At 47.1% G+C, this 24,219-nt stretch overlaps 1 protein-coding gene across 1 annotated transcript; it reads right to left on the bottom strand.

The window, feature by feature from the left end:
• Positions 1-4,482: 4,482 nt before the first annotated feature.
• Positions 4,483-23,865, bottom strand: SMDT1 (single-pass membrane protein with aspartate rich tail 1). The gene is made up of 3 exons (XM_069231172.1): positions 23,676-23,865; positions 6,214-6,354; positions 4,483-4,778 (listed from the first exon to the last, which is right to left on the bottom strand). The coding sequence occupies exons 1-2, from the start codon at positions 23,826-23,828 to the stop codon at positions 6,217-6,219; spliced, it is 291 nt and encodes a 96-aa protein (XP_069087273.1). The 5' UTR covers positions 23,829-23,865; the 3' UTR covers positions 4,483-4,778; positions 6,214-6,216.
• Positions 23,866-24,219: the final 354 nt, after the last annotated feature.

Here is a 24,219-nt window from a genome sequence, read left to right as displayed (position 1 = left end):
ATATAGGTTCTCAGATCTGGAGCGGATGCCATGCTGAGCTGAATGATGCCACCTACTGGCACCGAGGGGTACTGCTCAACAAATAAATTTCTAGATTCAAATTGACACCTAGAGAATATTCCAAGGTACAGAATCTACGGGTATAAGCCTCTACCAGATAAAATAACAACAAATGTTGGCTTATGCAAATAGTTTATACCAAAATATCAGAGAGCCGGACAAAAAGTAGGTGGTTGTTGTTGTTCCAAAAACAAGTGATACTATTATAGTTGATTAGGTACAGTTAGGGTATAACTTGTAACTTTAAGGGATAGATGAAAACCCTAACAGATGATATTCCCACCAGGGCTTCGAATTAAACAGTCACTATTCAGTGTATGCACTGACATAGCTGTGCTGGAACTAATTAAAGTTGAAGCCTTGGTGGATTCAGAGACCACCATATTTGCTAAAGTACAAGTGATTTACATCCATTTAGATCTGTCTTCAGTAATAGCCTGCAACTGCTAGGGTGGCTGCTAAATGTTTTTGGAGTGTGATCAGGTAAAAAGAGTGCTTCTTAGCTCTCCTGGCTCTGATGTCAGCTTGAACTCTCCATTGTTGGATCACAGCAATGCAGAGCATGGTGGTACACACCGGGCCCAAACTGCTTCTGCTGTGCTGCAGACAAATCCTGAGCCTTGAAAAGGTTGCTGTGGCGTGCAAGAGCCAATTCAGAAAGAAAAATTGCCATTCCCACTGCCTTCACCTCCTTCCTCGCAGCAGGTGATTCTAGATGAAATGGTAAGCTTGGAGACCTGTGAAGCTGAATGCACACATTATTCCTTCCCTTACACACATTATTCCTTCCCTTACAACCATGCTGCTTCAATCCTGACTTCTTTGCCGTTTCATAGCCTCACCTCTCTCCTAGCACTTCTAAGTAGGTCTCTATGGGTTGGAATAAAAGCAATTTTCCATATGATACTACTTATGGTTCACTCTTTAAAGCAGTCGATCCTAATATTTGAAGGAAAGGCCCACAAAATGTGTAAAATTACACCCATGGTGGTTTTAGCTTTCGAAGACCATCTCAGAAGCACGCCCGATGGTTCCTCTTTTCTAATCACACATGAGCTTTGTTCTCTTTAGCTGTAGACTTCTCAGAATTACCACCACAATATGAAAAGTAAACGGAAAATGTTAAGTGAGCAAATAGTTTTGACACCGCTTGCATGTTATTTATTTTGCAGCTAGCCTGCAGTCACCCAACTGATTGGGTCTGCTTGCAATTAGTTGCTTTTTGGTCTTGTTTCAGAGGTGGTTTGTCAGATGCTACATTTCATGGCACACTGTGCATTAGTGACCTTGCTCTAGGCCGTGTGACATGGGCTGACTTAATACCTTTCCCTACCTTGGTTCCTTGACCTTCTTACCTAATTTAACCTTCCCCTCCTATGGTGTCCTTGTAAAGGGCAGAGGGTTAAGGGTGTGCTCCCTGTTTGGGGGACAGATGCTCTGACTTTATTTTGCCCCTCTTGCTTCCTTAAATTGTCCATTTTACCTTCCTTCTCTGCTGATCCAAATCCATTCCTTCCATAAGTTCCCCAAATCTCACCTACACCAGTGCATTGCACCTATTACTGCATCCAGGGTGGAATAGCCTGGATCTTGAATGAGGCGAATGTGAGTTCCTTGGGTTTTGCTTTCACTTCTGGACAGGCCATCTCTATAGACATAGACCTCTGGTATTCCCTGGAATATGCCTCCACAGAAATTAATGTTGTTTGGACAAGCTGGATATTAGGCTGCAGACTCTTCGATTTATGAGTTGCGTCATCAGTCTCACCTATCTAGTTTTTGTGGAACTGCATGCCCAACTGTGACTTAAGGTTGCTGGATGTCTGCAACCAGTGGATTGCCACGCATCACTTTAAACAAAAAAAGTCCATCAGTTTTCCTAAGTGTGTGCTTCAAATGTTGACCAAGCCAGAGGAACATGTTAAAATAACTTTCAAGAAAGGGCCACCAACAATTGATTTGGACTGAACTTTATATCTGAAGCGACCTTGGAAGTGCTTGCTTGGAATAAATTACAGACTCTTAAGCTGTTTGCAAGCATCTGAATGCAATTTGGATAGAGGGACAAATCCGCACTCCTCTTTTGGAGACCCAGGATGACTGGCTACCTTTGGCATTGCACCCTTCAGCGTTTGATACCTGCTTTGGTATACACCTATTGAGATCACTGCCAGTGGTGTCTTATCTTTAGTTCCTATCTCTCTCTCACCCCCGCCCTCCTCCCCCCCAACATTCAGCCCCTAAAACCCAACCGCACCTAACTTGTTTGCAGCTCTATCACTCCTGGATAGTTTGAAAACACTTGCTATAGCTGCAAGCTTGTGGGTTATTCTCTCACCCTTCTTTCTTCCCTTTAGATGCCTACAGACAATGTCCTAAGACAAGAGTACTGCTCTGATCATTGAAGCACATCGCCAAACCACCTCCCACATGTTGCAGTTCAACACTCACAACCGAAAGCTCACCCATGGCTTATGCTACCGATCCACTAATGCTTTAGCACCTCATCAGTGATAAAGATGTGCAATTACAAAACATGACCCACTCTTATGTGGTATCCATAGAACACTCACTGTTAGCTTAACAGTGTATCCAATGGGTTAGTCCTCTTGCTTCTGGGAGAAAGTTATAGTACCTACTATTGATTCTAGCTGGAATCCATATAACACACCCTAGTGGTTTAATACTGCCACTAATATATTTTTAGTTATCTTGACAATACCCGGTGATCTACATACACCTTCAGGGACTCCAATGATGCACACCCATCACATTTTTATGCATGATACTGTCCTCTCTAAGACCTGCATGCATGACTGACTGTTTTCACATCTTTGCAACACCCCATATGCAGCAACATTCTACACACCAAGCTTCCCACACATTGTCAAACTATATGCACATCACGTTACATGGCTCATATTGGTCAAACAACAAACACCCTTCCAGTCTTCTACTCTAACAGGTGCCCAGAAAACAACAAAAACTAGAGTTTCACAGCCTTACCCTACGTATGAAGTTCTATATCAACGGTACTCAAAGTGCGGCCCGCGAGACGCACAACAAACGCCATATCATAATGGCCGTAGTATGTAAACATAGAAGAGGGCCGCGGGAGCACGCGCAACAGTGGCTTCCTTGCGCATGCTCCCGCGGCCCTCCTCTATGTTTACATACGGCGGCCATTATGATATGGCGTTGGAGTGCCTTCCCTTCCAGTATGCCGAATAATTCTATTGTTGAGGTGAAGTCCTCTCACAAGTTGCATCCAAAGCACTAACTCAAGACAGTTTTTAAAGTTTGAAATTCCTTTAAGTTAATTAATTCTGTTCTGAAAATAAGCCTAATCTATGCTGTTCCGTTGCCTCAATTAGTGCGATATTCAGGTACCGGGCAAATATGAATAAAAGAGGCAAGGATGTGTCCGCATACACTACCTCAAGAGGATAAGGAAGATATAGGTCTATGCCGATCAATGATTAATTTTCCACACTGGAGGATAAAAATTGAATTGTTCAATGAAACGGATTGTTCCCCCTCTAAGCCCCGCCCCCTCTAAGCCCCGCCCCCCCCCCCCCCGCTGTCACTTCAGTGCGGCCCTCGGCCGCAAAGCATACTGCAATTTTGGCCCCCGAGAAAAAGTTTGTGAGTACCCATGTTCTATATGAATAATAAAAGACGAACCCAAAAGCGCTTTGTGATTTTCAGTGGGCAGGAAAGCGTCACAGAAGTACCAATACAATATAATTAACAAAAGTTTAAATCAGCACATCAGTGCTTATCTTCCACGTTTTAAAGACAACGCTGTAGTTTTTGGTCACATGTGCTCTGTATTTTGCTGGAAACAAGTGGTTATTTGTCTCCTACTTTATGCTAATCCTCAGTATCATATTTGAAAGATGGAGGCATGCCTTACAGCTTTGCATTTGTTGGCAGAAATTCTAAGCGAGCTGGGATTTTTGACTGAGAAAATAATGCAAGATGTACAATTGGTGAGGGCTACTGAACCTCCTTTTATTCTTGCTCAGTGTTGATCTTTGGATGACTCTTTTCTAATGTGCACAGCGGGCACCTCTTCTGTAGTTCATCTCTACATTTTCAGTTTGAAGGCTGCTGAGCACAAGTTGCAGCAACTAAGCAGAAGAGTTTCCCTTTTAAAATCCTGTTAAACAAGCAGTGGGCAAATATACTCTGTTGCCTTAGCTGTAATGTACACCTTCCTACTAAATAAAGTTGCATTTTTCCACTACTGGGTTCTATAGATTTGGTGTAGTGGCATCGGCCAGGCCAAAGATAAGGGAGGATAAGTAATCTCCAAGAGCTACGTAGATCCATGTACCGATTCATACATTATGCCTTTGAGTTTGTCATTAGTGGTTTGGGGACACAAGGAGGTAGAGTTGCAGGACACAGCACACATAGTGAGGAGAAAATAAGGGATGCACCTTTATTAACATTTATAACTCGTGATTATCTCAGTCCCATACCACACACCATGCTCATTACACAAGTGGACCAGGCCTCTCCAAGATATAAGGGAGGCACAGACCAACCCCTTTGACACATGCAGGGAACACCTCAGTTGTGAGTCAGGCTAGATGTGTCTGGTTTAATCCTTGATCTTCTGTGCTCCCTGCCTGCAAAAGGTTGCGGGGTGTAATTCCATGCCAGCACAACCTCTCACATGGCTTCCTTCTTTCCATGGCACAGGAACCAGGCTGGGAAGAAACAAACAGAGAGAGGGGGGTTAGTGCAGAAGGCTGAAGTCATACTCCACAGCACCCAGGGAAAGAAAATTATTGGAGCTGAAATCGGACACAACAGCAGCTCTTCACAGAACTGCACCACGACATTCAGAAGAAACAATAGCCACTTCCTGAGAAAACAACGGCCAGAGCCCTGTCCTTTAGGCATATAGGACAAAGGTTGCATTTGACATTTATTACCTAGAAGTGTTTGGTGGGAGACTCAGCCATGCCCCTGGCTCGTCCCACTTGGTCTAGCTTTTAGGGACTCGAGCGTGAGGGAGGGCATGCAATGATTAAGGCCACCTGCAAGAGTGCTTCTGGGTAACAAATAAATGCCAACCTAGTCTTTGTTCACTGCTTGGATTCTCCATTCTGACAGTAAATTCTATTCCACACCAACGGAGTGGAAAACTACAATCAATTTAGAACAGAGAATGTATTAATTTGTTCACAGTGCAAATACGTATTATAGGGTACCCTTTTCAATTGATCTTGCATTTTACCTATCTATGCCACACAAACAACCATCAATGTGTCTGAGTGCGCAGGATAAGAAGGCATCAATTGGCCTGATTGTCACAATCATTCTCAAACTAACCCACACATCTAAAAGCGATGAGAGGCATGGGTATGAAAGTGAATAGAAACCTTAAGTAAATAAATGACGGGGGTGGTGGAAGACGCCCAATTGGAAGGGCTTCCCAAGACCATCTGTCTCCACAGGAACAGAATCATGAGATCAGGACACTGACTGAGCATATCGTTAATATCCAACATTAAAAGGGCTCAAGATATCTAGCATTTGCATATCACTGGAACACATAGTACTGGGATGCGTTTACTGCATTCTACATGCAAAAGAACATGTGCTGACGCTTTCGAAGTGAGTTGTCTGCAAACTGAATTTAAGCAACGGTTTTTCTCCAGAAAACCTCTTCGGTGTCCGTAACTGTGTAAACTCCGATTATGTCCTGCCTGCTTTTCCTTAATATGTTGCACAGAGGCCTGTGTTGATAGGGGCCAGATGATATGTCATACAGGTCTGCAACATTTGTTTACTACTGAGGAACTTTGTATGTACCACCTTTATTTGGCACAGGTGATGGAAGTATGCATCAGTGAGGATCCTAGCTAAATCAGATGACTTCTGCTTTGTTACAGCAGAAAGATGGAATAACTTGGTAAATCTTCAGAAACTTGTGACCTACAAAAGAGCAGGGTGTGCTGGGAATTTGTAACACATGCCCTCTTATTCAACGCCACCCCACCTATCCTCCCATGGAGGAGCAAACCCCTGCCTTCCCACTGGATAAGTACACTCTGCAAGCTCGTACCCACTCAGGCTTCTTGCCCCACCAGCTCAACTCTTAAAGACTTCGGCCCCACAAGATGCATGCTCCTGTACCTTCTAGTCATCATCGTCATCATCCTCTGGAACAAATATATCGTGCTCCTCCAGTAGTGCCGCAAAATTCTTGCTGATAAGTGTGCCCACGTACAGGAAGGGAATGACGATAGAGAAGACACGCACCAGTCCGAAAGTTGTCTGTGAGAGGAGAAATTGGTGAGTGTCAGGAAGGGTTGCTCTGCATGGGGCCTAGTTAGCAGTAACTAAATGACACTAGTATTTGGTGAAGGACAGTGTTTGAAACTAACAAAATGGATGGAAAAATATATAGTATAGACACTTGCAAGCACCCACACACTAGCCTGGATCTGAAGTGAACAGCTACAAACTCATTTAGACTGGCGTACTATTCGTCACATACATCAAAATAGCCCCACAAAATCTGTGTTCCCCTCTAAACGCCTGCCTGCATGACAATGAGCCACTATTTTAGAAGGAAAAATATACTACAGCATTTATGACTCCCTCGGTCATTCCCCATTTCTTAGTGAACCTTCAGAGTGCACATGACAATGGACCAGATTTTCCTCACCTTTGGAGTTTCCTGTACCCCTGTATTGGTAACTCTAGTGGAAACGTGCCTCTCATAGCTTTAAGAAACTGATTCCAGTGACTGTTCATCTTTCCATTCTACTTTAGTGATGGTGGAGGAGGGAATTTCTGGCTAGATATCCATTAGTTCACCCTGGTCTCTCTTTAGTAGTAAAGACTACTGGTCTGTTCAGGGCAGAAGGAATTTCTAAGAGAGCAGTTTGTCTTCAATTGGGATGGGGTGAAATTAGTTGCAGTGCTTCGAGCAATGCGTCATTTTTAATACTTTTGAGAACACCAGCTTGTGCTGGTTCGGAGAACCGAGTGACTATAGTGCAGATAAACATGCAGGAAGGAACCTGGCCAATGTCTTTCAATCTGATTACAGTGAAGCTGGGGGGGCCTGGGCAGAACTTCAATTGCGATCTGTAAATGCTGCCCATATCAGAGGGCAGGGCAGCTTCTAGGCTGAACAGAGTGTTTTTGTCTTAAGTTCTGCCCATCTCTTCAGAAGTTTAGGGCTTTTTGCCAGAGTATTGGAAGTCCCTTCCTGGATCTTTCTCCTCCTATAGAAAATGCACAACTTTCAGATTTGTTGCTCAATTTCCCCCTCTAGGATCTTGAGAAACTGATGCTCTGTTTACACTTTTGCCTTTTTCTCTATGTATTTCCTATTACTTCTCCAACTTATTTTCGTTTTAGAATTCAAGCAAAAGTACCAGATGCATTAGTGGGTCTATCTCTCTGGCCTCTCGGAGCAAGGATCCCTCTCCTAAAAATGTATGTTTGTTTCCCTTTTGGGAACCAGGCTGTCTTTATCTTCAATACCCCTAAAAATTGGTCCAGGGTGTAGAGAATCGGGATGCATATCTGGGGCCTCCCAATTCATCTTGCTGATGCTATCAAAAATCCTGCTATCGCCCTACTTTGAAAGCATTTTACTAACACAGGGAGACTTTTCAGAGCAAGCTGTTTCCTAGATCTTTAACTTCTGTTCAATGTGAACTATCTTTTGTTCTTCAGTTTCTCTAGGACTGATTCAAGAGGAACCAAGCGGGCTCAATCTTTAAGGCTCTCTTGACAGCAATTGGAGCCTGTCTAGAACCTTGGGGGAAGACTTAGTGAGAAAGGTTTCATTGCTTCCAGACTTCTGAAGAGGTTTTCTATTTTTAGACTGCTGGTTTGTTCTTTTCTTCCTCCATGGGACTTACCTCTTGTCTTAAAAACCCTTTGAACTTTCATTTTGAGCCTCTTGATGCTGTAGAATTAAAGTGTTTGACCATGAAGGTGGTCATCCTTGTGGCAATACCTCCCACTTGCAAGACTGGTGAGCTCGGAGCTTTTCTGTGTAGACCTATTCTCAAAATTTTGGATTAGGATATAATTTTTAAACCAAAGGGGGCTTCTATGGCTCACAGAGATCAGTACATCATGAAGCATGTGTTATCACCCTCTGCTTGCTTCCCAGAAATACGTTTTGTTAAGTTCTTTAAAAACCACAAGAGCAAGATTAATGTATTTGGAGAGATCTAGAACTTTTCAGAGATCATAAAATCCTATTAGGGTTGCAGGTCTTCTATTTCCATTACCAGATGGATTCAGTCTACGACCTGTTCAGCCTTATCAGTCAGATACCTCACTTCCTGAGGTTATTCAGGTACAGCTTCCTTGGCAGAAGTTCATGGCCTAGTTCTTTCTGATATCTGTCTGATAGCTACCTTGGCTTCTCCTCGAACCTTTGTCAACCAACACCAGCTTCAGAATCTAGGGTTGTAGGGAGTGGAGGGAGGGGGGGTTGAAATGGACGAGTCTTAAGTTCTGCCCTGCCTTAGATTTTTGCATTTTATGACACTCTAGCTAATATTTGTACTTTTCTGACTTTGTGATTTTTAATCATGTCTAGTATATTTATCTATGTATGTCAAGGGGTTTCAGATTGGATGTTTATGTGGTGTTTTCAGCAATGGTTTTAAGTTTTATTTTATACTATTTATAGATCGGTAAATGTGTCTTGGTTTGTACTTTTATGGCAATTGCCGAATAAAGTTATTTGACTGACTGACTGACTGACACTCTAGTGTGAATCAATAATATATTGTTTTGTTTCCCCAAATTTATACTTTTATTTTAAACCTCTCTGGAATTTTCGAAGGCCAGCGTGGGCTTTGGTATTCTTTCAAAATCACGAGGACTATGTAATACAATTGCTTCAATACTTCATGGCATTAACCTTGGGTGCCTTTTTTATTTAACTATAGCTGAGCAAGTCTCCTAGAATTTTTATTTTATTTTAGTGAGATGTTTATGTAGCACAAATTGTGCGTCTCAACTCACTTGCTTCTGGCAGGTGTCATGTGTTAGTGGTGTAGGGGGCGGGGAGTGTCACTCACCTGCCGGCCACCCACCATTCTTCATCTGCCTCTGCTATCTTGCTGCAGTGTCCTACTGTCTGCCCCAGCACATCTGAAATGTTAAAAATTAACAGAGCACTGCGGCCAGGCAGCCAACTAATAATTTTGCAGCTAGAGATAGGAGTCACATCTGGAAGCCTTGTTTCAAAGCAATGCTACTCTGGAACAAAAACAGTGGCAAAGCTAATAGGTGTCACCTTTGTGACCTTCTGGCTTTGCCACAGATTTTTGGCCATGCTACACAACATCTGCGATGCGTTGCAACGGCGCTAAAGTAAACAAAAACACCACCACAAAAGTGGATCAGTAACTAAAATTAAAAAAATTAATAAATTTAAAAACTTGCCAGAGCTTTTTTTTTTTTTAAGCGGGTGGGGAGCAACATGGGGAAGGGTGCAGGGGCAATGAAGAAAAACAGGAGGGGACACAAAACCAATGAGGCACGGCTGAAGAAAACATAAAAGCAACAGTGGAAAAGGGCGGCAGCAAAAACACAGGAGAAAAGGCGAAAAACCAGAGGGCACAGGCTGGGTAAGCAATGGGGTGAAGCACATGGACGAGTGCAAGAGGGAAGATGATAGGAAGAATCAGTTGGTCCACAGACAGTAACACAGAGTGCGGAGGTGCTTGTACAAGGAAGAGGACTTAAAAACACACTCAAGTGACTACTTCACACAAAAGAAAAAAGATGTGCTTGAAAATCAAGCAGTGAAAGCAGCAATGCCAACCAATCAAAGATAATTTAAACAGGCAATGCTCCATGGGAGAGACAAACAAGATTGACAAACTGGGATACGAATGAAAAACAGGTAAACAAGACATCAAGAAAAGCCATCCAATGGTAAGCAATCAGAAGGCTCCATGCCCCCCGCCATGTTCTTGTTAAGCCACAATGTATCTCTAAAAAGCCAGCACACACACTGTCTAGTAGTCTTAGCTTAAAAAAGACCTGGCTACAATTGATGTTGATTAAGTACTGCATATGAATACAAAGAACATTAAACCCCGCATTAATGGAAAAAAGATCCATATCCAAAGTCACTGTGCTTTCAACACCGTTTATTATATACTCAGAAAGATAAAATAATGCTGTCTTGGGGATTAAAAAAAAAACATTTGAGTATCCAACTAAAGTGAGGGTTGGCATGTTTGAGGCCAACGCCTTAAATCTAATCTGCTAAACTTCTGCAAAATGATGACAGTGTTGCATTAGCTAAGCAGTGAGGAGCAGTAGAGAGCAGAAGCCTTATGTAGCACAAGAAAAAGTTACTTACCTGTGGTAGCGATCTTCCTAGTGGATAATCTACCTGCAGATTCCTCACCTGTAAAACAACTCACATGTGCCAAACTGAATCCAGTAAACTTCAAGCTCTCAACTCACCGGTGGTGGGCGTCAGTCTAGGTCAACGTAAGAAGTAACATCAAGCAGCGCCATCGAGGCAAGAAAGCACCCACCTAGCGCAACAATGTCAGTTTCCATCCATTTTAAAAAAAAAAGCTTTCGTGACAAGAGGATAGACTGACTTGATTGTAGAGTGTAGTACCAAAAGTTGTACATCGGGACCCTATTACCTTTCCCTATGAAAAAAACCAACTCAACCATCAAAAGGGGACGAAGGCGGGTAAGTGAGGAATCTGCAGGTAGAATGAGCCTCCACCAGAAAAACTGTTACAGCAACTAACCTTTTATTCGGATTGATACTTCTACCTCCTAATTCCTCACCTGTAGAACAGATTACATAGCAGTACTCTACCCTAGAGGAGGGTTGATGGCTGGTTAGACTAAAAAGTCCTGCCGAACAAACCTAGCAAAATGCCTGTCCCTGCGTACCTCAGAGTCCAGGCAGCAGTGCATGGTGAACGTGTGCACGGACACCCATGTCGCCGCCTGACATGTCTACAACAGTATCCCCTCCCACCCTCAGCAAGGGCAAAGGTGGTAGATTTAGCCATGGTGGAATTGGACTTTTAAATGTATTTATTTTATTGCATTTGTTAACAAACACCACCAAACAGAGTAAAGCGCCATACGTACATACAATGCAATAAACATAGTCTGGTAATAGGCCTCATATTAATAACAACAAACGATCAAGCTTCAAAGCAATCAGCAGAATAGGTTGACTCACTATATGAGTGCCCACTTACAAGTTGCAATTGAACGCTGGAAACAGAACCCTGAGGGGGGGGGGGGGGGGGGGGGGAGGAGAGGGATGAAGGGGGGAAAGAAAGTAGGGGGGTAAGGTAGTGGTGGGGGGGTTCAGCGCAGCGATCCTATCTCCCATAGAAGGGGAGCAATACCTTGATACCTCGAAGGGGGGGAAATTCGCTACAACTCCATAACCAGGGAGAATGCGAAAATGGCTATTCACCCCCTTGTGTTCGGTCCTCGAGGAAAGATCTCAGGGGTGCCCATATATCTCGCGGGCGGGATCCTTCAGGCATCAGTTTCTGGTAAATCGCTAGTTGTTCTTGGCAGTACGCAGCATCCTTCCGCCACTCCTCCCCCAGCACAGCGCCACCCTAAGCTTAGCCAGCAACAGTCCCACTAACCTTCTGCACGCAGAGAGGACCTCCTCAACGTATCCTAAGAGGGCAACCTCAGGGGTGCGCGGTAGCACATGCTCAGTCATCTCTTCAAGTGCACGTAGCACCTCAGACCAGTAGCCCTGCAGCGCCCCACAGTCCCACGCCAGGTGCAGGAAGTCCACTTCAGGGACAGAGCAATGGTTGCATTTAGCGTCCACAAGAGGACCATTTTCTTTAATCTGCTCGGCGTATAGTACAGGCGGTGTAAAAAGTTGAAATGAGTAATGCGCAATCTGTAATTAGGGGAGAGCTCCCGCATCTGCGCGCAGCAATATCGCCACATCTTATCTGGAATGAACTCACCCAGATCCGCCTCCCAATGAACCCTGGCTTTGGACTCAGCAGAAGGCTCCATATTCTACATACAAATATATAGATTTGTGATGAGTCTACGCAGGGACAGTGCTGTGTATACTATTTCCAGCGCTCAACACACCGGGTGGCATCGCGGGAAAGCAGGAGTACCGCGCCTGCAGCATGGCCCTAATCCTAAAAAAGAAGAAGAATCGGTAGAGCGTGGTGTCGCATAAGTCTCCTAGTGCACTCTCCAAGGAGGCGAACGTCCCCTCCAGAAACCAAGACCCAAAAGTAGTCATATTTAATTCACGGAGGCGTTCAGTTGGCCATCCTCCGACGGAGGAAGGACCGCTTCATCCCGCACCGGCATCGAGGGCACGAATATCTTGCGCACCCCAGCGCGCCTCACCAACCTTGACAGTGTGTCCACACCATGCCGACGGGCCTGGGTGGTCCACTAACCTCTCCAGCTAGCCTATCAGGCCATACAGAGTTGTGTTCAGGAGCCAGATGCTGCAAATAACATATGGGGTGTAACCAAAAGGCCACAAAGTGGGCCTCCGCGCAATGGTAATAAAGTTCAAGATCCGGGGCTGCAAGGCCTCCCTGTTCAAACGGAAGAGTCAGAGTTTCCCATGAAATTCTGAGCTGCTGGCCCGCCTGCCCGTACAAGAGGCACAAGCGAGGATTTAAGTCTTTTCGGGAAGCTAGTTGTGAGGACAAGAGGTAAATTAACAAAGAGATACAAGAACTTAGGCAGAATCACCATCTTTGCTATAGCGATGTGTCGGTCAGCGAGAGAGGCAGCGAATGCCAAGCCGCCACCTTATCTTCCAGCCATGCATTGGCCTTGCCGTAACTGGCCGACCACAGCTCCTCCACCTTCCAGCTCAACCAAATGCCTAAATACTGCACCGGTCCGTCTGCCCACCAGAGGGGGTATCTGGAGCGGCCTTGCAGTGTAGCATCAGACAAGGGCATCACCACCGACTTTGACCAGTTAATTGTGATACCCGAGATTCGGCGAATCGGACTATTTCATTTAACAGTATGTTGAGGTGCAACTGCGGGTCACGGACATACAATGCAAAATCATACACATACATAGAAACTAGTATGGGACGCTGCTGGAACGCCAGCCCCCTATGATTATGATGCTGTCGCAGACCCCCTGCAAGGGGTTCCATCGCCACCGCAAAAAGCAGTGGAGAGAGAGGGGGCATCCTTGGCGAGTGCCCCTGGCAATCGGAAAGGGGTCTGACATCATCCCATTTATTCTCAATCTGGCAGTTGGCTTGAAGTACAACAGGCGGATCAATTGGATGAACCTAGGTCTCCGCCCCACTCTAGCTAGTAAGTCAAACATGTATGGACAAGAAAATTATCAAATGTTTTTGTGGCATCTAGAAAGACTGCTGCCGCGCGATCCTCAGAGCCGATCATATGGGAGATTGCAAAGAAGGTGCGGAGATTATACAATGTCGAACGTCCCGGCACAAAGCCAGACTAGTCAGGCAGGACCAAAGAAGGGAGCAGTGAGTCTCGACAGAATCGTATTGTCTATATTTATTAGCGAAAGTGGCCAATAGGAATCGCAACTACATGGGTCCTTTCCGGGCTTCAAAACTGTCATGATGAGACCTTTCTCAAGTGCCTCAGCATAAACCTCAAGGAGGTGCGGCGCCAGCATATCCGCATATTCCTTATAGAAGGCTGGCATCAAGCCGTCCAGTCCCAGGGCCTTGTCGCCCGGTAAACTGCGTATAGCCTGAACCACATCATATATCGAGAAGGGGGCATCTAGATATTGTCTGTGCAAGTTCTCAAGCCAAAGCAGGCTGATATCCTCAAAGTAATCAGCAGTGGTTGTAGCGCTCATTCCCGGCTGCTCAGCACACAGGTCCCAGTAAAAGTCGGTCGAGACACGCTTAACCTATTTCGTACCAGTCCGGAGTACCCCTGGCGAGTCAGTCAATTCCACTATATAGTTCCCAGCCCACGGCTTGTGGAGCATAGCAGCCAGCGCCCGTCCAGCCCTCTTGCCCTCACCATATCTCCTCGACTTAGCCTCCTTATCTAGAAAGCAGACCTCTCGAAGCGCCACCTCCTCATACGGAGTCGTTGCTTCCCTGAATTCAGCCAGGAGGCCGCCAGACCAGCCAGAAGCCAAATCACTGCTCCAAACCAGTAAGCTGTGCCTCCAGGCCCGCCAACACCCACCTGAGCGCCTTTAACATGCAGTGTTGTTTAGCGAGGCAAATCCCACGGAATACAACCTTGAAGGCCTCCCATAAAGTGCCCGCCGAGGATACTGAACCCTGATTGACAGCAAAGTAGTCCACAATAGCAGTACGGATCTCTTCCCTGAAGGCCTGGTCTGTCAGCGCTCTACAGGGCAACGTCCATGAAAATTCATGGCTGGAGCCCCCAGGAATATGCAGCTCCAGCAGGACCGGCGAATGATCCAAGGTGAGAGACTTATGCTCAATTGACTTCGTCCAAAGCTCTACATCTCTAGTACCAAGCCACCTGTCGATTCTGGACCAGCTGCCATGCGTGTATTTAACACATGTTCCCTCCCTATCCCCGCCATGTTTTGCCATCCACATGTCCACCAGAGCGCCCTCAGCCATGATATGAGACAATGTCCTCGCAACAGCCGCGTGCTGCAGTCTGGCCCGGCTCTCATGGTCTGCCTCCGGGTCTAATACCACATTGAAATCACCGCCCCATAGTAAAGAACCGGAGCCCAATGAGCCAATCAGTCGCCAAACTCCCCAATGAATTCGGAGTCATCAACACTGGGGCCATATATTGACACCAGACGAAACGGCCTATCTTACAATATACCTTCTGGCATGACATAGTGACCCAGCAGGACCGCGAGCACCTTGCCTGTATGACACTGCAGTCCCTTCCTGATCAAGACTGCCACTCCCCGCAAGTAGCTCGAGGACACCGCTATATGGCTTATGGCTCTCACCAATTCAGCCAGCCTTCACCCTTGATCTCGTTCCCTCAGCCAGGCGAGTCTCCTGCAGCATACAGATATCAATCGTATGGCGCTGCATATCAGCCTACACCAATCTCATCTTGCGTCCATCATTCAGCCCCCTGACATTCCAAGTAAGACAATGAACAGCAGTCACATTTGTATACACCATCCCAGCAGTCTATCAAATCACACAGCACCCCCATCCGCCACACATAAAGCACCAGCTGCGAGAGAGAGGGGAAGAAAATGGGGGGTGGGGGCGGGGGAGAAGAGACAAAACCAACAACCCCAATGATGAACATTACAGGTCCCCACCCACGCTGGCCCCCCAACTGGGCCACCCTAGCAAACCCACCCACGCCCAAACTCATAACCCACAGCATAGCAACAAACAACTTGGTTGGACTTATCCAGCAGGACGTCGGAGAGGCCGTCCGTTAACCGCCCCAGTTGGGGTGGGTGGGCAGGAGCATCACGGTGCCATTCATACTACAAGACCGGCTGCACCAGAGCAGGCCAGAGTCAAAACTCGACTTATTCCAGGCAGCAATACAGGATCTCCTGCGGCCTCCAAAAGCTGAACAATTTTAATCATTGTCACTGTCTACAGGACCATCACCACTCGCCCCGTCCGCCTGTGCCCAAGCCAGAGGCGCCTTTTTGGGAATACTCTTAGCATATTTGGTTGCCTGTTTCGGGTCTGTAAAAAAGTGTAACTTGCCCTTATGTAGTACATGCAATTTGGCAGGGTAGATGAGAGTACATCCGTCTGACTCAAAGTGTGCTTGCAGGCAGGCAGCCTGCACCCCAGGGATGTAGTCTGGGAAGATGCTGAGCTTGTTGCTATTATATATCACTGGGTGACACTCCGTGGCCAGCCGTAGTATTGTGTCCCAATAATTGCACAATGATTGGGTGCGCGATTGTTCCCGGCGGCCACTGCAGGCCAAGCGTCCTGTGGGTCCGCTCCACCACCAGTACCTGAGAGAGCTCACCAAGGAAGAGCGTAGGTAACAGTGTCCACGTAATCCTCCATCCGGCCCATGGCTGTCGTCTCCGGGAGACCCAAAATGCAGATATTGTTGCAGCTGGAGCGGGCCTCGAGATCCTCGTTCTTACTGCGGATTAGTTCTAGCACGCGTTCCATCTGCAATAACTTCTCTCCATCGCCACCGCAGCCATCCTCCAAATCTGAGGTGCGAGACGCGACATGTTCGAGATGGACGTCATGACTAGCCACTCTCTCCTTCAGGCAATCCATTTACTCGGTCAAATGATCTAACTTGCCATCTATGCTAGCCAGGCTATGCTTAAGGTCCATAAACATAGCCTTCATGGAGGGTGATTGTGCGTCCTCCTCCTGGAGCAAGTCTTCCGACGACCTGCCTGGCTGCATTTCTTTTTGCCCTCAAACATAAGTTTGGGCTGCTTATGGTCCGCCTTCCCCATCACAGTTAGGGCACACCACAGCTCTCAGACGTACGTCGCACAACCCTCTGACTTGGCCAGCCGCCCAGACCAAAGGGAGAAGAGGGGGATCCACCAACACCCCAATGCGCCCACAGGTAAGTACTCACGCACCCAAGCAGCCGCCAACCAGAGTCAGCACGCTCCTCCAACTGAAAATGGGTCCGGTCGGCAGCCCCCGTCCACTCCAAGAGGGGGCACCGTCTCCAGGACCCTACAGCATCTCCACACGGTCAGATTCACCAATCCGTGGGGTCTGCAGCCTGATCAGCGCTGCCGATGGAGCCCCGCGGAGAACCGATGACAAAAGCGCAAACACTGTCCCAAGGCGCCGACTACAGAGCATCCAATCCTCGTCTGGGGGGAGGGGCAAATGAGGATTGGAGGCTCTGTCCCCCCCCCCCCCCACCGTGGCCCGCCCAGGTTGTGCAGCAGAGCCGCGTCCAGTTCCGACCGCCCAGGTCGCCAGCACTTACGTCTGTGGGGCCCGCAGTCCGACCAATACCGCCAACCTGCACCACAAGGCTCATGGGCGCGGAAGAACAGCCACCAGTCGTCAGGAGCAGGAGGAGGAGAAGGTGAGGTGAGAAGAAAATCACCCAGCACCACCGTCCGCGGGAGCGCCGCAGCCCGGCTCACTCCAGTGCGACTCCAGCGAGGCGAGCCTCAGGCCCGGCACTACCCTCGCACTCCACGAGGCAGCCTTCAGCCCCTACCGGCAAGCCAGCACCACCGTCGTCCCTCACGACATCCGGCAGCCCCCCAGACCAGGGGAACCACACCAGGCAACTCCAGGCAGCCGGTCCAAACAGGATAAATGACAGATTTAGGCTCCTGTCCTGCAGAGCCTCACAAAGTGCCGGCCATGTTGCAGGACGGCCAAGCCACGCTCCGCCATGGTGGAATTTAACTTAAACTGTTTTGGAGGGTCTTTCTTGGCTAAGGAGTAGCAGATTTGAATTAAGAGAATACAATGCATAACAATAGGGGACTTAAAAGGGAAAGCTAGTCCAAAGAGACAGTAAAACACAAAGTAGCCAAATACCCTTTCACAGTAGCACTGCAACATCTTTGAGCAAGGGAAAGTGCATACTGCGGAATATGTGATAGCTTGGCTTGGAACAGGGTCCACATTACTGTCTGCATACCATGCAACAAAGTTGCCCCATCTGTTGCAGTAAGCAGATTTGGTAAAGGAGTGGCAAACTGACAAGATTAGGTCGATCAAAAGCAGAGGAAGCTAAAATAAGCTCAGTTGTCCCAGCTCTATCTCCAAGTATTACGGTAGAGGTCTTGGAGATTGGGGTGCAGACTAATTGCCCTCGATTGGGTGAGAAGGTCCGGATTGAACAGGAGGCAAAACGAAGGACATGTGGAAAAACGCAGAAGGTTGGCCAATCTGCGAAAATGAGAATGACTTGGGCTGTGTCCTCGGAAATCTTCCTCAAGACTCAAAGAATCACAGATATAGAGCGAGGAAACGTGTAATGCACCTGAAATGTCCACTTAACTGAAACAAGTCTCCCAATTCCCCCCCTTAACGGATACTAAAAAGCACAGAAATTCTGGCATTCAGTATTTTCTGAGGAAGTGCCCCACTGGGCGAAGATGTCCTAGACTGTCTTCAGTAGAATATGTCACTCACTGTAGGAAGTTGGCTCTGTATGCACTATTTCAAAGTAAGGAATAGTATGCACAGAGTCCAAGGGTTCCCCTTAGAGGTAAGATAGTGGCAAAAAGAGATAATTCTAATGCTCTATTTTGTGGTAGTGTGGTCGAGCAGTAGGCTTATCAGAGGGTAGTGTTAAGCATTTGTTGTACACACACAGGCAATAAATGAGGAACACACACTCAAAGACAATTCCAGGCCAATAGGTTTTTGTATAGAAAAATATTTTCTTAGTTTATTTTAAGAACCACAGGTTCAAGATTTACAAACAATACTTTAAATGAAAGTTATTTCACTTAGGAACTTTGAATTAGCAAAATAGCATATACAGTTTTCACACAAATGGCATATAGCTATTTTAAAACTAGACACAAGTCAGCACAAAAAGTACACCCTCAGCGGCACGGGGGTGGCCGGGTGCAGGGTGCAAACAGGCATCGGGTTCACAATAGGTTTCAATGGGAGACCAAGGGGTTTCTTCAGCGATGCAGGCAGGCAAGGGGGTGGGGGGGGGCTCCTCTTGGTAGCCACCACCTGGGCAAGGGAGAGGGCCACCTGGGGGTCGGATCCTTCAGCTCCTGGGGGCTGCGGGTGCAGTGTCTTTACCAGGCGTCGGGTCTTTGAAGCAGGCAGTCGCGGTCAGGGGGAGCCTCGGGATTCCCTCTGCAGGCGTTGCTGTGGGGGCTCAGGGGGGTCAACTCTGGCTACTCACGGTCCCGCAGTCGTCGGGGAGTCCTCCCTGTAGTGTTTGTTCTCCACAAGTCGAGCCGGGGGCATCGGGTGCAGAGTGCAAAGTCTCACGCTTCCGGCGGGAAACGTGTGTTGTTTCAAAGTTGCTTCTTTGTTGCAAAGTTGCAGTCTTTGTGGAACAGAGCCACTGTCCTCTGGAGTTTTTGGTCCTTCTAGATGCAAGGTAGTCCTCTGAGGCTTCGGAGGTCGCTGGACCCTGTGGAACGCGTCGCTGGAGCAGTGTCTTTAGAAGTGGGGAGACAGGCCAGTAGAGCTGGGGCCAAAGCAGTTGGTGTCTCCGTCTTCTCTGCAGGTTTTCAGCTCAGCAGTCCTTTTTCGTCTTAGGTTGCAGGAATCTAGTTTCCTAGGTTCTGGGGAGCCCCTAAATACTGAATTTAGAAGTGTGTTTAGGTCTGGGAGGGCAGTAGCCAATGGCTACTGTCCTTGAAGGTGGCTACACCCACTTTGTGCCTCCTCCCTGAGGGGAGGGGGGCACATCCCTATTCCTATTGGGGGAATCCTCCAAAATCAAGATGGAGGATTTCTAAAGGCAGGGGTCACCTCAGCTCAGGACACCTTGGGGGCTGTCCTGGCTGGTGGATGACTCCTCCTTGTTTTTCTCATTATCTCTCCTGGACTTGCCGCCAAAAGTGGGGGCTGTGTCCAGGGGGCGGGCATCTCCACTAGCTGGAGTGCCCTGGGGCATTGTAACACGAAGCCTGAGCCTTTGAGGCTCACTGCTAGGTGTTACAGTTCCTGCAGGGGGAGGTGTGAAGTACCTCCACCACCCAGAGCAGGTTTTATTTCTGTCCTCAGAGAGCACAAAGGCCCTCACCACATGGGGTCAGAAACTCGTCTCTCAGCAGCAGGCTGGCACAGACCAGTCAGTCCTGCACTGAACAATTGGGTAAAATACAGGGGGCATCTCTAAGATGCCCTCTGTGTGCATTTTTTAATAAATCCAACACTGGCATCAGTGTGGGTTTATTATTCTGAGAAGTTTGATACCAAACTTCCCAGTATTAACTGTAGCCATTATGGAGCTGTGGAGTTTTTTTTGACAGACTCCCAGACCATATACTCTTATGGCTACCCTGCACTTACAATGTCTAAGGCTTTGCTTAGACACTGTAGGGAAATAGTGCTCATGCACCTATGCCCTCACCTGTGGTATAGTGCACCCTGCCTTAGGGCTGTAAGGCCTGCTAGAGGGGTGACTTACCTAAGCCACAGGCAGTGTGAGGTTGGCATGGCACCCTGAGGGGAGTGCCATGTCGACTTAGTCATTTTCTCCCCACCAGCACACACAAGCTGGCAAGCATTGTGTCTGTGCTGAGTGAGGAGTCCCTAGGGTGGCATAAGACATGCTGCAGCCCTTAGAGACCTTCCCTGGCATCAGGGCCCTTGGTACCAGGGGTACCGGTTACAAGGGACTTACCTGGGTGCCAGGGTTGTGCCAATTGTGGAGACAATGGTACATTTTAGGTGAAAGAACACTGGTGCTGGGGCCTGGTTAGCAGGGTCCCAGCACACTTCTCAGTCAAGTCAGCATCAGTATCAGGCAAAAAGTGGGGGGTAACTGCAACAGAGAGCCATTTCCTTACACTCATGATCAGCAAGGTAACGTTGGCTCAGACTGTTGGCTCTGACACTCCGAGACCCCACTAGGTGACTGGTGGCAAGCTATATCCCATGGTGGTATGCCAAAGACAACAGATTCAAAGGTTTCCGGCAAAGGAGATGGGATCCTACTACCCCTTGTAGTTTTGTCATCCAGATATGGATGGACCAAACTTGGACAGAAAGGGGAACAGCCTTGACACCAGAAGAAAATCACCCGCAGCTCCAGCAGGCTGATGTGAAGAACACGCTCTTCTAAAGACGAGAAACCTCTAATTTCCAGATCCTCCACAAGTGCAGCCCACCCTAGGGGAGGCATCCATCACTACTGAAGTCATAGTCTGAGGGAGGGTGAAGGCCAAGGCGCAGCTCAGGCCCACTTTTTCCCCTAACCAAGTGACTTCTGCTGCAACAAAGGGGGAGATTACATTGAAATCCAAAAGATTTCCCACAGTAAAGGTACCAATGTAGGGCCCACATGAGCCACCATACATGCATGACTACGAGAATGCAGGAAGCCAGCAGACCTAGGAATCCTAGGACAGGTACTCTTGCGCCTTCATGAAAAAGAAATGGAAAAATTTCCTGAATGTCAGTTATCTTTGGGTGTGGAGGAGAAACTGAGAGCAGGGTGATGTCCAGTACTGACCCCATGAACTGGAGTGCTGAAAGGCACACAGGTGAGATTTGGCTTCTGTGTTCGAAAAGCCCAAATTTACATTGTGTTAAGGGATGCCACCGGATACGACCCTGAGGCCAGGAAGTCTGGCGCAGACGCTGGAACCCCCGGGAGGCGGTGGCACCAGCACCAAGGGTTCCGGAAAATTTGGAGGACGCTCCAGAGCAGAATCCAGTGGTGGAGCTGCGCTGCACAGAGGTAGGGTTCCTGGGCTCAATTGACTAATTCTGGATCCGAGGTCCTAGGTCCTGTGAGAAATGGAGAGTGACATGCAAACTTACCTCTGGACTGTTTCTTTGACTTTCTGCGTTGTTTTTTTCTTGTGCCTACTGAGGAGGAGGAAGGAGACCTAGAGTGATGACTCAACCATCTGCGGCATCAATGGTTTTCACTGTCCCAGAAGAGCTTGGCTTCTCACTTGTTTTAGGCCTTACGGTGCATGTTGAGGCAAGACAAGCAGGCCCAGGAGTCATGTTCTGATCCCAGGCACCAAACACAAACTGCTTGGGGATCTGTAATGGACATCTGTCCCTCACAAACTGTGCAGGGTTTGAACCTTGTTTTATTGGGAGGATATATGGTACTGCATAACTGGATTTCCTAGAGGAAAGTCCTCAGAAAGAGAGAAGCTCTGGATCCACATTGAAGGGGTGGAAAAAACAGAAACCAACATTGTTGTGCCTAAGCGGGCAGTTTATGGCCCCTGTGATGCTGTGTGATGTCACTTCCGACCAAGACTGGCACAGTCTACTGGCAACTTGAGAGTTCTGAAGTTTACTGGACCGTGCCTGGCACCTGAGGCTTGTTCTACAGGTGAGATACCTGCAGGTAGAAATATCCAGTAATACAGGTTTGTTTTTTTGTACTGATTACAATAGCAGTGACAGGCATTAAGAAAGGCTTATGGCAAAAAACTAGTACACAGGCTGAAGACACAAGCATATTTACACATATAACATAGGTCTTAGAGTTGTGGTCGCAGACAGGGAAGAGATTAAATAAGTTAATCAAGAGACCCAAAACTGTTTTCTCTTTCCTAAATGCTAGGTAAGGCAACACTGCAACTCAAATGCTGACCTAGATCATGATATGCAGGCCACAGGCAACTTTTCCTTTCTTGCTTCCGAAGCCAAACTGAAAACCATTAACTTGGGTAATACTATCATTTAATTTGCTAACAAATAGCAGAACAGCACCAGGTTTAGAAACACAAATTTCAGAAAATAAATAAAAAATATGCAATGGCGAAGTCAATAAGTCTAGTCTTGTGGATTTCCCAATACTTTCTGCTCATGGTGTTCATTACCAGTAAAAGAAAAGAGTCTGACGATGAGTACATGCCCAACTGTCATCATGCATGGGCATGTATGCAACATGATGCTCCAGCATGGTGATTACTTATGACACTGCAACCATTTTTCCTTTGATTTACAGTGCCAACGTGCAATGGGAAGTTGGCGGAAGGAGGAGAGCAACAGGTGACATACGGTGGAAATTAGTACCAACTAGTACCAAGGGGAAGTTGGGGGGGGGGGAGGGAGGAAGAATAAAAAAGGGGGAAGGAAAGGGCAAGGGATGGGAACATTTTTCTAAGAAAAAAAAACTAAACAGGGCGTAGAAGGTTGGCGGACACAATAAAAAATGTGGGTAGTTGGAAAACACCTTTGGAATTACTTATTTTGTAAATTATATGCACTATTGTGAATTTTGGTAATAAATGTAATGATGAATTGAAGATACTGTGGTTATGGACTCCCTGCGAAACTTGTAATTGACAAAGAGCACAGGGACACGGAAATGAGTAGGGCAGCAGCACACACAGGGGAATGAGCAAGAAACATACTCATGTCAAACAGGCAACTGCCGACTTTAGAACAGGGGAGCCAGGTTCAAGTCTCAGTAGTCAATTCAACATCCTGCGGTTCTGGACAAAACCCGTCCATCGAATGGTAAATGAAAAAGTGACTCGCTGAATGTAAGCAGCTGAAGGATTTAAGCCATTCAAACAAAATAATGGTAAAGAGATATGCTCCAAGGGAGGGGCAATCTACGTGGGAGAGAAAGCAGAGATATTAATAAGAGGTACTACTAAAATGGAACATACAAGGAAAATAAGCAAAAAAGAGACTGACAAAAAAGCCAACCAATGGGAAACTGGTACAGTCCATAGCAAACTCTTTGATAACGGCGAGACCTAAAAATACAGGGGTGAAGAGCCAAACGCGATGCAGTAAAAACACCCTTCTATTACCAATTTATCTTCAAGACATACAAATAATTGCGAAATCCCTACTTAAAAGAACTACAATAATTCACCCTATTTGAATTAACTCCCACAATATGGTCAGAGCACCGGCAGATCAACGCCTGAGCCTATCAATCACTGACCTGATTTGAGGACCTGACCCTCCTCGTTTGCTGGTTGGCTGTCCTGAACTGTCAAAAGGCTCTGTGGAAAATAATCGCACTCACCTTCTCGGGCTTAGGCAGGATAGCTCCAGCGCGGGTCGCAATGGCTGTGCGGGCAGGAGCTACGGCTTGGGTGGTACGGGTCACCCCGAGCAATGCTCCACTGCTGCGAGCTCTCACCCCGGCTAACGTCCGTACAAACCCTGCTACCGCCATTTTGAACCGGAATAGTTTCTAGGGCGAGTCTAAACGGGGTAAGGCCACTGCCTCCTACGTAGTCATTGGGCGCAGCCTATCCCAGCTCTCTTGCGTCGTTGTCCTGCCAACGTGCTGTAATACATTAGTACTGTCGCTTCTATTTTTGAACGTAATACGTATGCGCGGCGGCCATCTTCCGAACGTCTTTTATATGTACATGTATATGTATTCACCGTGTCTGCAATATTAGTTTTGGTGACGCCGTATTTTTCATAATATTGACGCCAGAAATGCTTGTTATTGTCATTTTTCCCATCTCTAAATGCGGTCATTTTTCCCATCTCTAAATGCGAGGCTTTTGTATTATAGCCTATCACCAAGGGTGAGGATTGACTGTTGCTGAGTGTTT

This window comes from Pleurodeles waltl, chromosome 4_2 (assembly GCF_031143425.1).
Source record: "Pleurodeles waltl isolate 20211129_DDA chromosome 4_2, aPleWal1.hap1.20221129, whole genome shotgun sequence".
In the NCBI taxonomy this organism is placed as follows: Eukaryota; Metazoa; Chordata; class Amphibia; order Caudata; family Salamandridae; genus Pleurodeles; species Pleurodeles waltl.
The sequence above is the reverse complement of the archived record's forward strand: the minus strand, read 5'-3'. Positions and strand labels throughout refer to the sequence as shown.